This window comes from Phacochoerus africanus, chromosome 6 (assembly GCF_016906955.1).
Source record: "Phacochoerus africanus isolate WHEZ1 chromosome 6, ROS_Pafr_v1, whole genome shotgun sequence".
NCBI lineage: Eukaryota > Metazoa > Chordata > Mammalia > Artiodactyla > Suidae > Phacochoerus > Phacochoerus africanus.
The window spans coordinates 32,638,445-32,654,074 of record NC_062549.1 but is presented as its reverse complement, the minus strand read 5'-3'; the positions used below and the strand labels follow the sequence as shown (position 1 = coordinate 32,654,074).

General features: G+C 42.0%; 1 protein-coding gene across 1 annotated transcript in view; it reads right to left on the bottom strand.

Annotated features, from left to right (window-relative positions):
* DPYS (dihydropyrimidinase) overlaps positions 1-15,069 on the bottom strand; it is an 87,501-nt gene extending 72,432 nt beyond the window's left edge. Inside the window, exons 1-2 of the mRNA XM_047782931.1 lie at positions 14,771-15,069; positions 57-215 (exon numbers count right to left, since the gene is read on the bottom strand). Coding sequence (XP_047638887.1) covers positions 57-215; positions 14,771-15,034 — 423 coding nt within the window. The 5' untranslated portion in view covers positions 15,035-15,069. The remainder of the gene's footprint in view (positions 1-56; positions 216-14,770) is intronic.
* Between the last annotated feature and the right edge of the window lie 561 nt (positions 15,070-15,630).

The following is a 15,630-nucleotide window of genomic DNA, read 5'->3' as shown; positions in this document are numbered from 1 at the left end:
TACAGAGCAGGGACTAAGGGGCTAAATGGAAGAAACTGGACCCCCCAGTGGTTCACCTGGTCACTCCACCACGTCACTGCCACATGAAGGCTGTAGTCGCAGCAGACTTTGGAATCAGCCCAGCTTCTCCAGGTCTCAAAGGCCTCGACGAGGGAATGGCCTTTGTGAGGAATGGCAAAATCAATGATCATGGTGGTGCCTCCTGCCAGGGCAGCCTGCAATCACAGGAGGGTTTCAACAGGTTAGCCATCACTTTTCAAGTTAAGTCATTTATCTCCTTGAACAACATGCATTTGCAAGCACTTGGGCAAACTTGATGGGTCCGAGAAACTGCACAAAAAAAACCTCCTGTTTTTTTCTGTTTGTTTGTTTGTTTTTGGCCACCCCGTGGCATATGGATCTCCTGGACCAGGGATCAGATCCTAGCCGTAGTCTCGACCTAAGCCATAGCTGTGGCAACTCTGGATCCTTAACCTACTGGGCCCGGCCAGGGATGGAACTGGTGTCCCAGCGCTTCCAAGATGCCGCCGATCCTGTTGTGCCACAGCAGGAGCTCCAGAAACTGAATGTTTAAAGGATAAAGACAGACATGAATAGACTTTCTTAGAGTGTGAAGTAATAAAAGTGATGGAGTTGTTTCTACAAAAAAAATTACATGCCTGATGAAATAAAAATGGCTTTGACTCAAAGAAAACAGATTGAGGGTTGTAAAAAAATAGAAAAGTGGAGAGGATTCAAATATTTTTCTTTTCAAGGAAACTATATTCATCATTGAAAAATCCATTTCCTTAGATGCCATACTGGTGAACTGTATCTCTAGCTATCCTTCATTTCATGCAGAATCCTAGGAGACTCACATGATTCCCACCACACCTTCACTCCACACATCCACCTTAATCTTTCCTTAATCCTCAACTCTCTCCTCTTATCCATCTCCAGTGCTCTGGTCTTAGTGTCATCCCTCATCGTGAACTTTATGTCTCCAGTTTTGCTCTTACTTCTTCCAATATGAACTCCTTATTGCAACGAGAGGGCCATTCCAAAGTACAAATGTGACCCTTTGACTCCAAGACTTAAAACTGAATGCTTCTTGGAGTTCTCTTGCGGTGCAGCGGTTAAGGATTCAGCATCACTGCAGCGACTCGGCTCAATCCCTGGCCTGGGAAATTTCACATGCTGTGGACACAGCCAAAAACAAACAAACAAAAACCCCAGTGCTTCTCACTGCCTCTGGAATAGTGTTTAATCTTAACATGGTCCATAGGGCCCTGCATGATCCGCCTTGAAGCTTCTATTCTCCTTGGCTATTGCATTATGTTACATTATGACTGAATTAAAAACTAAGTTATTAAATCAAATGTCTTTGGCTAATTATTGAAATTGATTTTATTTAAACTAAGATTACAAGATGGTTAAATGTGTTTTGAACTATCATATTCAAAATACTGTTGGTGAAGAAAAAAACATAGGCAGAGGTATACTAGCACACTGGTTAAGGGCACCAACCAAAAAGGCCTATTGGTTCCAGGGCACAGCTCAGATTCAGCACTCATCAGCTTTGGTATCCTGAGCAATTCCTTAATTCCTTCCTTCCTTCCCTGCATAGCATTGTTAACTACACTCACCATTCTATAATCTGATCCCCAGAACGTATTCATCTTATAACTGGGAGTCTTCGTCCTTTGATCAACAGCGCTCCTTTCCCTCCAACCCCTCAGCCCTCAGCAACCACCTTTCTACTCTTGGTTTCTCTGAGTTCGGCCTTTTTAGATTCCACATATAAGTGAGATCATACAGTATTTGTGTTCTTCTGTCTGACTTACTTCACTTACACAGTGTCCTCAAAGTTCATTTGTGTTGTTACAAATGGCAGGATTTCCCTCTTTATGAATAGCAGTTCATTATATAGTCACACCATGTTCCTTTTATCTATTAATTCATAGATGGACACATTTATTTTCATGTCTCAACTGTAGTGAATAATCTTGCAATGAACATCGGGCTACAGATAGCAATTTCTTAACCTTGGCGTGCCTTTGATTCCTCACCTGTAAAGTGAGGACAATAATTGTTCCTAAACCTTAGGATTGTTGGGAAGATTAAGCTGCTTGATACCACATGTAAGGTGCTTGATACCATGTTTGACTTATGTAAGTGCTTTATGAGCTTCAACTCATAATGTGTGATGAGCCTTTGTATCACTGCTTTAGAATGAGGCATTTTCCCACTTTTCATCCGTCAGCTCATCTCACCAAGAGAAACATGGTCAAGTTACAACAAAGAAGGGAGTCCACCAGCTTCTCTCCTAGGACTGTACCCCATTACCTTCCCTCACAGCCCCCAAGACACCATGAGAGATCCCACGGCCCACCTGGTCCGCTGGGTCTATTCTATCTCCTTTTTCTTACTTCTATAGATTTATTTTTCCTTAAGTCACTTGGTCCCACTTCCAACTCTTTTTGCTCTCAAAAAATCTCACTTTTTATACAGAATCCTGTACTTTGGATAACCACAGCCTTATATATAGCAAAACAATACATATTTGCATTTCTTAAGAAATTTCTATTGGTATGATGACAATGCCAGAAAAAATTCCTTAGGCTCTATCTTTTTATTTGGATGCAAATTAATCTTCTCACCTTCTTCCTTCTAAAATTTCTTCCCATGGCTATCCCTTGAGGATAAAGGACATTTTTCTAATAGAAAGTGCTGTTAATTAAAGTGTTAGAATAAAGTACTTTTTTTAGTGTCTACTGAACTAGAAAATCAAGCTTAAAGAAGTGTTCTTTCCATATTAAAAGTTTATCACATGCAGGATGTGAGGAAACTAGACACACTGCTGGTAGAAATATAAATAAAATGATGCAGCCACTTTGGAAAAGTGTTTAGCAGTTCCTCATAGAGTTACTACAGGACCCAGCAATTGCACTCCTAGGCACGTACCCAAGAGAAATGAAAGCATGCCCCAAAAGCTTGTACACAAATATTCAGCACAGCATTATTAATAATTACCAAAAAGTGGAAACAACCCCACTGTCCACTATTGATGAATGGATAAACACAATGTGGTATATTCATACAATGAAATATTCTTTGGTCATAAAAAGGAAAGAGGTACTGATACATCTACTGCAACTTGAATGGACCTTGAAAACATGATGCTAAGTGAAAGGAGGCAGTCACAAAAGATCACATTTCATATGATTCCATTTATATGAAACATCCAAAAGAGACAAATCCATAGAGACAGATAAGTAGAATAGTATTGCCAGGGTCTGGAGGGGATTGGGGAAAGTTGGAGTGATAGCTATGGAGCTCCTTTTAGGGGAGATAAAAATATTCTAAAAATTGAAGGAAGTGATGGTTGCACAACTCTGTAAATATAGTAAAAAACATTAAACAGCACACTTTAAACAGCTGAATGGTATTATATATGAATTACATCTTAAAATTATTACTGGGGGGGAAAAAAAGGCTACCCCGTATAAGCCATTACATACAGTGAGTGGGATCTTAGGACACACAAATAATCAAAGATTCTGCCTCAGGGTATTTATAGTCTAGAGGGGGAGAGAGAAATATGCACAAATGGTTATAATAAAATAATCAGATAGTACTAACAGGTAGTAAGCACACTTCCAGAGTAGACATAGCATAGAAATTGCTATAGAGTTGTTAGCACTGCTAAACTCCCAAGAAGAGGTACAAAGGAAAGATTCCTGAGAATTCAGAGGAGGAAAACTGAGATCAAAGGAGGATGGGATTTAAATTAGCATTAGGACATACACACGAAGGCACCAATAAGGATAATGACATCTAACTTGTGAGTGCCAGGAACTGTTCTGATGTTCTAGTGTTTTAACCATCTCACCAGCTCTGCAGTAAGTTGTATTGTTAACCCATTTTAGAGTTGAGAAACTGAGAACGGCACCATTAAATAACTCCCAAAATCTCACAGCCGGTGAATAGCAAAGGCAGGACTGGAACCAGGTCACCAGACTCCAGAGCCTGTGCTTTCAGGAACAGCCAACAGCAGGGGAAACTCTGAGAAAAGGGTCCAGGAGGAAGAATTGGCAGAAAAGTGAAAATGGGCAAAAGGTATATGCCAAACAGAAAAACACTCACAGAGAAAACAAACCTGTGGTCACCTGAGGAGAGAAGGAAGGGGGAAGGGACAAATTAGGGGATGGGGTTAAGAGATACAAACTACTCTGTATAAAGTAGACAAGCAACAAGGATACACTATATAGCACAGGGAATAATGCCCATTATCTTGTACAACCTATGATGGGGTATAATCTACAAAAAACACTGAGTCACTATGCTGAACACCTGAAACTAACATATTATAAATCAAGTAAACTTTAAAAAAAGCAATATGAATCCATGGTTCCCAGAGGAAGGCAGGGCAGTGGCTGCCCTATAGGGGGACAGGAGCCCATGAGCTGACTTTGACCAGGGTGACCCGGAGAAGGGTGGCAGAGGAGAGGACAAAGGAGGGCAGCAGATCTGGTGTTTGGAGGGAGCATGCGTTTCATGGAGGGCACCTGAGTGTGAGGTGCTCAGGCACATGTTCACTCTGTGTATGTGAAGACAGACAGAAATGCAGCCCAGATGCTGAAGAGCACTCAAGGGCAGGAGAGAAATGTGACAGTCACCTTCGAGAGGATGTCAGGGGATCATGAGGTTGGTGGAAATGACCAGGGAGAAAGAAAGCAGCCACGGCAACATGCTCCAGAACACACCAACACATAGCAAGAAAACAAAACAGTACTGAGCCAGGATGAAGCGTTTATACTGGCTGTTTCTGGGTGGCATGCTTACTGGTTGTTTTAATTTCCTTCTAATTAAATTTTTAATTGCTAAATTTTCTATAACAAAGTATAACTTTCGTAAGAAGAAAAAAATACTTTACTGATGTATGATGCAAATCCATGTATGCATGTAAATGCCATATACATTAAGTAGATCGACTTTGATGGGCTTTTTTTTTTTTTTTTCTTTTTATGGCCACACCTGTGGCATATGGAAGTTCCCAAGCTAAGGGTTGAATCAGAGCTGCAGCTGAGCTGCAGGCCTACACCACAGCCACAGCCACACTAGATCTGAGTTGCATCTGCAACCCATGCTGTAGCTCGTGGCAATGCTGGATCCTTAACCCATCAAGCAAGGCCAGGGATTAAACCTGCATCCTCACAGAGACTATGTTGGGTTCTTAACCCACTGAGCCACAGTGGGAACTCTCTGATGTGCCTCTTTTGAGACCTAAGAAGTGATGGTCAAATGGCCACTTCTTAAAAAACTACAGAAAATCAGAATTCCTGGGGCTACAATTAAAAAGGATTTATCACAAATGTTCCATTTCCCTAATGAAGTAGGAACAGAAAAGGAATGGCCACTTGTCTTTTTTGGTTTCCTTGCATTCTGTTTCTCCTCCCTACTTTCCTCCTTCACCCTACCCCCAAAATGAGAACAAATCTAGAAAAACTGTGGTGTCTATGAGAGGATAGCCTAGGCCGGAGTGGGCAATGGATGAAAATGGAAACCACTTCTCTTTTGGAATCCACTGAAGCAACATCCATCCACCTGCTGCAGGGATCCTGGTCTTTCTGGTCACCCAAGGTCCTTTGGGTGCCCAAAGTTATCTCAAGTCCCTGAACATTATTTTAACATTTGAAATGCTCCATTTTTCCCTTGGATCCAGGAAGCCATGTGCCAGAGCTGTAGATTTGTAATCCCAATCAGAGTGGAACCCTAGAGCTGTGAAGAAGACCTGCCCCTCCCAGGAGGTATCTGCCTCTTGAAGGGAGAACTTGTTCAAATGCCTAGTTAAATTCATCTTATATATGGTAGCTCACTGAATGAAGCCTTGCTACAACCCTGAGAGGCAGAAATCGATTTTCTAATTTTATAGTTGAGGATATTGAGGCTCAGAGATGTCAAATAACTCTCCAGGGTCACACAGCTGGTAACTTCTCATTGGTAACATGAAGAGGATTCAGCTTTGAGCAGGAGGTCTTACTTTCAGCCTACTCTAAGCCTCAACCCCATGCAGGCAATCTCCTATCATCAGATCATCCATTTAGCATAATCTGATTTTCAGCCTATTGTCCCAGGATGTCAGTGAATCATTACTTGGAGAAATGCATAGGTTGGTAAAATGAATCAAGCACTTAGGAAACCCAAAGCCATACAAAACAAAACAAAACAACCCCCCAAAACTACAAACCATAAATTCACAAATGAAACATAATTTTATCAATTGTTTATCGTTGCAACAATTGAAATCATGTGCCCCTACAAGAGTTATAAGGAAAACCCCCATATTAGTGCTTCTTTGCCTTGACACACCTATTATCCACAGGGTAATTAACTTTATTCATCATGCCAATTCATTAGAATATAACATTCCCAGAACACTTTGGATAATTTCAGTATTCAGTGAATTGCTTTTTAACATCAGAAGCTTCTAGATTCATTTCACAAAATGTTGACCAGGATCAACAGCTGAATGAAGAAAGTTTAGGGAAAGTAAAAGCAGTAAAGGGTGAAAATTTCTTCCATATGTTTACATGATACCTATTTTCTTTGTCTTTACTGCTGATTGACTTCACCTTTATTTGTCAGCTGAACAAAATGCATTTACCTTTTCTAATCTTGGCTCAAAAATCAATTCTTTCAGCTCTTAATTACTTTGGCTATTCTCCCTTAAAACTCTTCAAATTTGTCTAAAACCTTCTCTTGGTGGGAAAAGAGCATATGCACCATCTTAGGTGCAAACGTGACAGAACATAAACTGGGATAAACTCTAACCAACAGCGGGGGTATAGTATTCCATAACACAAGATTTTATTTAAGACTAGATTAGCTTGTCCGTCACTGTTGAAAGCATATCAAGCATTTTCTTCCTTTTTACAGGGTTGCTGCATTTTCATTTCTAAGCTTATCCTAGAACAAGTGATTCTGTTTCACTAAAATTTATCACAGGATAACCCAGATAAAACAAAAAGAAATCTACTAGTATGTCTGAGCCTTAGGGAGAAAAACACTTGGCTGAATTTTCAGCTTTCTCGGTAAGTCTCTCAGACTTATGAAAAGAAATTCCATGATCCCAGCTAATGATCCTAGCTAATGTTCCAACTCCAGAAGTATATCCACCAAGTCATCAGCTGATTAGACTAAAGCAGTTAGCCTCTTTATTGTCACCTCATCCCCAGCCATGCTGTCTACTTCCGATCTTTCATTGACTTCCCTCTGCTCTTAGGATGAAGGAAAAACAATGATTACACAGCCCATACAGCCCTGCATGATTTGAGTTCCTTTCCACATCAGAGAGACCTGACACCTATACTTTTCTCTCCCTGTCCCCTCCACTACCTAGTCCAGTGACTATTAATCCTGGCAGCACACTGGCATGGTCTAGGGAACTTTTATCTTACCCCCCAGAGATTCTGATTTAGTTGATATACTTTCGTGTCCATATGCCCTGTGCCTGTTACAGTGCCTGGTACATAAATATTCTTTAAATATTTAAGGGGGAAAGAAAAAGAGACCAGTGAATCTCTCCCAGAAATTATGAGATTGGGAGTTCCCATCATGGCTCTGTGGTTAATGAATCCAACTAGGAACCATGAGGTTTCGGGTTCAATCCCTGGCCTCACTCAGTGGATTAAGGATCCGGCGTTGCCGTGAGCTGTAGTGTAGACGTGGCTCAGATCCCGTGTTGTGGCTCTGGTGTAGGCCAGTGGCTACAGCTCTGATTAGACCCACAGCCTGGGAACCTCCATATGCTGCGGGTGCAGCCCTAGAAAAGACAAAAAAAAAAAAAAAAAGAAAGAAATTGTGAGATGGGATAATTAGGATGGTTCACTTTTCCAGCTGCAAAGCAGGAAAGCTGTACAAGTTGCATATTCGTGTGTGATTTTATTTCTCCAAAGTATTGCTAGCCCTGGCCATGTGGTTTCTGAGGTCCTTCGGTGAAAATGTTAGCAGGAAAGTAGTCCCTGAGCACACCTGAAAACTGAATGCTGTTTTATCCCAAGCCCTCTACTTAATAGCGTTAACTAGGACTGTTAAAAAACAGAATTTTAGTCTATCTCTATATCCGTGTCTCCAATAAACTCCTGTTTACAAAATTATAGTTTGTTTTATTTTAGGGTTTTATGTGTGAAGAGATCCTCAGGGCTCAGGATCTCATGACTGTCACAATCACATGCAATTTCTCTATTAGAGACAATGAACCGTAACAGAAAAATTGAACTGTCCTCCCTGACATGTTGCACATGCAGTGCTGAGGGTAGACTCTAGGCAGTTGTTGAGGTACATTTATCAGAAATGCAGCCCAATGATACCAGCGATCATGACATAAGGGGGAATGCCAGATCGCAAGTGTTCACTCAAAAATAGTCACAAATAGTCCAAGTTAAGTCTACAAGTCCAAAAGTCCACTGTATATAATTTATTATTAAAACCATGATAAATTAGAGCTCCGTATACCTTCAGTCTATCTGCCAATGAGAACGAAGGCTATGGGTTTTTAACCCTCTACCCCAAACACAATGCCTGGCACTTAGCAGGTTTCCAAGAACCATTCATTGACTGAATCAATGGGACCTAACTGTGAACATGAAAAATCCTTAGCTTATGGTTACTACATATTAGATGGCAGTGATGGGGTCCAGGATATGCCACTGTGGCATAAAAATCATTTGAAATGGAGGCATTTGAGAATACGCATTTTTTTTTTTTCTTTTTAGGGCCACATCTGTAGCATATAGAGGTTCCCAGGCTAGGGGTTGAATCGGAGCTACAGCTGCTGGCCACCACCACAGCCACAGCAACATGGGATCCGAGCCACATCTGCAACCTATGCCACAGCTCACAGCAGGCAACGTTAGGTCCTTAACCCAATGAGTGAGTCCAGGGATTGAACCCGCATCCTCATGGATCCCTACTCAGGTGTGTTAACCACTGAGCCACGAAGGGAACTCCCTAGAGTACGCTTTTTTTTTTCCTGAGCTTCCTTACAGCCTAAAAGCAGAGTCTTTCAAAGGAATTAAACTGTTATAAATCCCCTCCTAGAAGGATGACTCTTACCACCTAAGACTAGACCCCTGCACCATACCATATTTGTCATGAAATATTATATATTCCATCTATTCTCCTATGAGCCCATTAGTCTTTCCTAAAAGTCATGTTTCCCCATAAGTGCACCCATCCCCCTTCCGTTCCTTTGTTAAGGTGTCATAGAAGCCCCAAATTCTAACCACCTCCTTAAATCATTTTTTTCTGTGAATTTATGCTAAATGTATTTGAATTTTAAAAATCTACCTTTTCTCGTGCTACTCTGTCTCCTGTCAGTTTAATTTGTAGCCCCCTCCCCAAACTAAACATAAGAGGTTAGGGGAAAGGTTCTTCCTTCCCGAGGGCAATGTCAAGTAAACCTTGATTCCTGACTACCTCTGTCAGACACTGAAAACACTCAGTCCAGATAAATGAGGAAGAAAACAAGCAGGGGAAGTGAATAGTATAAAAACTGAAAGAAGGCAAGCCCCAAATTCTGAAAAGTTCAGCAAAAGGATTCCTAACTCACAACACCCTCAATAGGGCCAAAGCCCTAATTCATATCAAGTGGTTTCAAATTAATCTTTGAGATGGTTTTATTTTTCTTCCTCTGATTAGTGCAAAGATGAACTCTGCAGTCAGTACATAGCCACTGAAGGAAATCACAGAATTACATACTCTTACAGCTATAACATACAAGCATTAACTCAAAAACGTTCAAAGCACAGCCTCACAAGCAATTAAAAAAATGCTTATTTAAATACATTAAGAAATGTTATATTTTTCCTATTAAATTGGCATAAATTAGTGTAAAGTCAATTTCCACAATTATTTAGGATGCAGTGAGATGGGAATTAGAATGTATTGGTGGTAGGAGCAGAACTGAAGGGCAATCTGGGTGTATGTGTTAAACTCCTTTAAGAGGGATCTAACACTCATTGGCTCAAGCATTGCACCCTGAGGAGTAATTTCTCATCAATCACCAAGAACCTGAATGATGAATTATATCACAACATCATTATGCCGAAGCAAAAAATAAAATAAAATAAAGACTGGAAAACACCAAAACATCCAACATGAACAAGATGAGAGTGGAGCTGTTAACAGTTTGGGAAACAGAGGATGAAAGTGGGTCCAGTGCTTGAAGGGAAGGACAAACTTGGGCACTTGAAGCCTGAGGTGCTTGCAGGACAACCCAGGTGGAGGATGTGCAGGACATCCTCAGACAGGCAGAAACGAAAGCCTGATGCAGAAGAGATACCAAGACCAGAGAGAAAGATCTGGCAGTCAGCCTCAGAGAGAACAACAGGCCACCTCTGACTACAGTGAAGGTCGTGGGGAAAGGTTTAATGTACAAGGCTGATTCCAAAGAATACGTGCAAGTTAGTAGAAGGAGAAAGGTTTATACGCTCCCCCCCCCAAAAAAAATATGAAAGGAAAATGTTGAAAGCAAAATGTTAAAATTAGAGGTGATTTAAATATTATTTTTCTTTATACTCTTCTGTATTTTCCTTTTTTAAAAAAAGCAGTTTCTTCATTCAACCGACACATATTTAGCAACTGTAATGCTCCAGCATTTTTGTGAATGATGAATTTTTTTCATTAAAACATTTCTTTGAATCGAAGACGTTCTTACTATTGCCTTGTTTTACAAATGAGGAAATATTGACAACACCAAGAGAAGAACTGACATGCCAGAGGTCACACAGTCAGCCTACACAGCTTCTTAAACACATCCTGCAGCTCCCGCAAGCAAGAGAATAAGGAACTTGGTTTGCGACCAAGTTTTCTGAATCACAGCTCTTCTACAAGGTGAGGAAGATCTATAAATACAACCATAAATGTGTGCTTAATCATACACCCTCCACTGCCTTTTATAAGAAATCACCCCAAGACATTTTACCAAAAAGTTCCAGAGTAAAGTATAATTTTCTTTCTTGGTAATTTTGAGGACTTTTTGTCTTTTATTAAAAAAAAAAAAAGTGTTTTGCATTTTCTCAACTTAAAAAACAATGACTCTTTTGCCAGCTACTGATGCTGCCACGTTTTTAATATGAGTCTACCTACTCCAAGCCACATGTATGTCTGAATACAAATATATATATTTGAAAACTGGCTGAGCTCTTGTAATTCACTGGCTTATCACAGGATGTAGCAAAAGCAAAGTCATCATTCTTTCAAGTTTATCTAATTTGCAATACCCATTTGAATAAAAAATCCCATTGTCTTTCCTCACTAATATTGAATTATTGGAAGACCGCTATATATCTAGTACAGACCAACAAAATGAAGTATGATTTATTTAAAGCAGAATGTTATTTCCATTAGTCACATCAGATGAAAGCTTTTACCTGTAATTAAGTAAATCAATTACAGGCTTTAAAACAACCTCTGACATGAATTAGATTCCAAAATATGTAACCTTTGGTTGACCTATATTTCATTTTTTAAATTAGGCTCCATCGCAATCTAGTGATCAATACATATAATACCGCAACAGTCTCCCTTCTATTTGTCAGATTTATAAATGATCAGCCTGGTGCTTGCAGGAAGCATACAGCTACTGGTCTAACCTTTTGGAGCCCATCTCCTGAAAGCGTGATATATCATTCTTATGTTATGGCTTTCTGTACTTAAGGTACCCATTTCTGTACCGTTAGAGATGATGTGGCTATAAATGCATGTACAATGTCTCACAAACCTACTCTCGGTGATGTGTATTTATTTTGACAATCTAAACTGCCTCCAGTGCTAGGAAGGTGAAAGGCTACTATATTTCTTTGCTTTCTTTCTTTCTTTCTTTTAATGCTACTGTATTTCTTAAGGATGACTTTGCTCTGTCCTTGAGAAAAGACATCTCACAGTGACATACACCTTAGTTACACAGCTTTTTCATCCATCAACTGCCACTCCGATAAATCTAAATATTTGATGTTTTTCAGTCATCATTTCAGAAAGGAAGAGAATCTGGGAGGTAAGAGCTCTAGGGATGGCAGGCAGTCCTGAATTTGAAGACCTACCCTGCCCAAGGTGTGCCTTCAACTGCAGAGTAGATAATGGCACGTGGGATTGTTGGTGCACAGCTTAGTTCACAGTGTCTAGTACTTAGTAAAGTAAATGTTACTTAACAGTGTAAGATGTTTTTCAAGTTTGGTCTATAATATGAACAGCATTTATAGAAGACTTCTTTGTCCCTATTTCCTCAAACCAGAAACTCCAACACTGCCTTGGGAATTACCATGAAGACTCTAGAAAACAGGACAAAATAACCCTATAATTCCCTTCTTTTAGAACCCAGGCCAATACTTCAATGCTCATGTTTATCTGTGTCTACCTGTCTGGTTCCTTTTCATGGAGCCTCATCTGTTTAGGGAGTGGGGAGGGGGTGGAATGGGTATCCCTTGGGGTCCAACCAACCAATTTACTTTTGCGGCTTAGCCCTTTTGTGAGTACTGTTTAATGAGCAACATGAATTTAGTATCTGCTAAATCTTTGACCCTATCTCTGACCATATCATTTTCTGCTTGGAATCCTAAGCTCACAAAAAATATGTTTTCCTTTAATGTTTTGATGACCCTTAAGTATAGAAATGCCTAGAGACTCAACCGGTGACGAAATTTTTCCCATGGTGAGAAAAGACTATAATATGCCACAAAAACTTGCCCTCTAAGTATGGAATTCTAAATCTCTCCATACTGGAATCCTAGAATGGACATGAACAGATACAAAATGAAGAACCACCTCCCAGGGGCTTGGGGTCTGCGCAGATAATCTTGAGAAAGAGAAAGGATGTCTCTCCCCTAGAGCATTCTAACCCTTCTCCGTGACTGCTTTATCTGGAACCCTGATGAGAGAAAGGAAAATAATGAGGGGAAATGATGTTAGTGGGCCTGGTAACTGATGTCAGCAACAGCAGCTACTCCCTTGGCAAATGGGGGTGTCAACAGAATGGCCTGCCATTAGCAGTGCACTTAGTTAATGATGAGTCTATGGTAACAGAAAGTGCATGTACTATAACTGAATTCAACAATATTTTTATACATAGGTACACACTCTCACACTCATGTACAATACAATCTCAAGTGTATAACATAAAGCATGTTAAAACCACAAAGACTATACACCAAAACATTGGTTATCATCGAGTGGGAGATTATGGATAATATTTTCCCTCTTTCTACTTTATTATTTTTCCAATTTCCTGTGTGTTTTGTTTGATATCTTAAAAAGAATTTAAAACGTCAACACAAATTCACTAAAATTTACCACATGTCATGTTTTAGCAAAAGAGAAAAATGAATACTCTTCAAAACTGATAGTGACCTTTCCTGCAGAAGACTTTGACTCTTGTCCTGATGATAAAGGTCAATAATTAGTAACTAGGAGGAAGCTTTGCAAATGTTAGCATGAGCAGCCTGCTCCAGACCTGTCTGTCTGGGCCAGATTGTTTATGTTCTGTTAAACATTCTGGTCAGTCATAGAGGATTGAGTAACGTGTAGGGAAAGTAAAACTGTTAGAAATCGTAGGGTAAAGGATATATCCTCAAGACTGCTTTGAAAGTGTGCACAGGATTAACCAGCTGGATTTGTTTGACACACATCAAGGAGTGGCCCATCTGGAAAAACCCAAACATTCCCAAGTAAGAACTTAGACTTTAAAGACATCAGTACCTCCACTTTGGAGGAGTGGTTTCTCCCACCACAGCCCCAGACGCAGGTCTCAGGGAGGATGCAGGTTGGGCTCCAGCCAAAGTGCTGCAGAGTTTTGAGTTTATGTTCCCTTAAGGTTACCCTATGCATCTCCTGCTCTTGTTTTCATAAGCTTTGGAGATACCTTTAAGGTTCTTTTCAAAGGTGGAGCCAACAGGCCTTTGTGTCTAAAGAAGCCTAAGACTCCCTCATCCTGGGATCTGGGATCTGGTCCTCCTACACCATCAGTAAAGCCGCAGATGCTCAATCAGCAAGAATCAGGGTCTCTATTTAACGTTCTGGGGCAAGCAGGCGGGAGAATGGATGGGACCAGACCAAGTGTGAGTGCCGGGAGAACATTTTTTGGGGGGTAAGGCTGACCACCGGCAGCCCTCCCTGCCCCATCGCCGCATGAGGAAGTTGCCCAGCCAAGGAATGAACCCCTGACACAGCAGCGACCCAAGCTGCTGAGTGACACCAGCTCCTTAGCCCACTGAGCTACAAGGGAACTCCCGGGAAAACATTTTTGCAACAGTTTTCTTGGAAACACTTGTCAGGGTTGCATTTTTTTCTGCTGGTGGGTGGAGGCAATTCTGTAGGACACGGTGGACTCCTCACCATCACCCACCTCGCACTGCTAACTCTGGAGCCAAGGCAGTAACTAGCTGGTGAATGGCTTTTTCACTTGATTTTGGCTGGGCATGAAGGAAGAGGAGAAATGGCTGGGAGTGTCAGCTTAACAAAAAGAGTCTACAGACATTATGGAAGACGGGAATTCCACAGAACACCAGTGAAAATGAGGGTGTGTGGGGGAGGGGTGTAGAGAACCGAGAGTGAGGGAATCGGTTGCCTTAAACTTGTCAAATTACCCAAAGAGAGCAGTAAGGGAGTCTGGCTTGGCCAAAGCTGGGGCGGAAGACACGGAGGAGAGCCACTTAGAAGGGAGCTCAGCGTGGGGCCTCAGTCGCTTGCTCCTGCCGCGGGGCGTCGCGAGTGGAGGGCCCGGCGGGGTGCGTACCTTGGTGCCCTGGTGGAAGTCGTCGACGGAGCGCGACCCCATAAAGGGAAACTGCATGTGTGTGTGCGTGTCGATGCCTCCGGGCAGGACCAGCTTGCCGGCGGCGTCGAGGACCCGCAGCCCCGCGGGCGCACCCCCGGGCGGCAGCAGGTCGCGTCCGAGCGCTCGCACCACGCCGTCCTCCACCAGCACATCGGCCACCTGCGAGAAATCGTCGTTCACCACGCGCCCCCCACGGATGAGGAGCCTCGACGGCGCTGCCATGGCGAGGGGCGCATGCGCTATGGGCTCGCCCTCCCTCCAGGTGCCCAGGAGCAGCTCCTAGGGTTTGGCTCCAGGTTTATCAACTGGCAGCTGGGGGTGGGGGTGGGGGCGGCTCCACCCCCGAGGCGGGGAGGGGTGGGTGGTGCTGGGCCTGAGCCAAAAGGCTGGGGCCTAATCCGAGGCCCGTTTGCGTTGCAGATGCCAAAGGTTCGGCTGCCCTGAACCAGGTGTCAGTCACTGGAAGGGAAAGATCTTTGCTTTGGAGGCGAGGGTCGTTTGTTGTCCTTTTGCTTTGGGGAAAGAAATCCACCTCATTTCTTCCGTTTATGAAGAGTGTGTCTGTACCAAACTGCAGAGAGACACAGGCAGAGAGGGTCAGGGAGAGGGCGCGGGGAGGGAAGGAGACAGACACACAGAGGCCCACCACCAGCAACAATAAGAATACTCACACCCCGAAGAATCACCTAATCCGCATTTCCTTTTAAATAACCTTAACTACGTGAGGAGCAAATCATCACATGATGGGCAGAGGATGAAAGTTTAGAGTGAAACATCTAATCAATTTGAAACTAAAACGGTTTGATATAAACTATTAT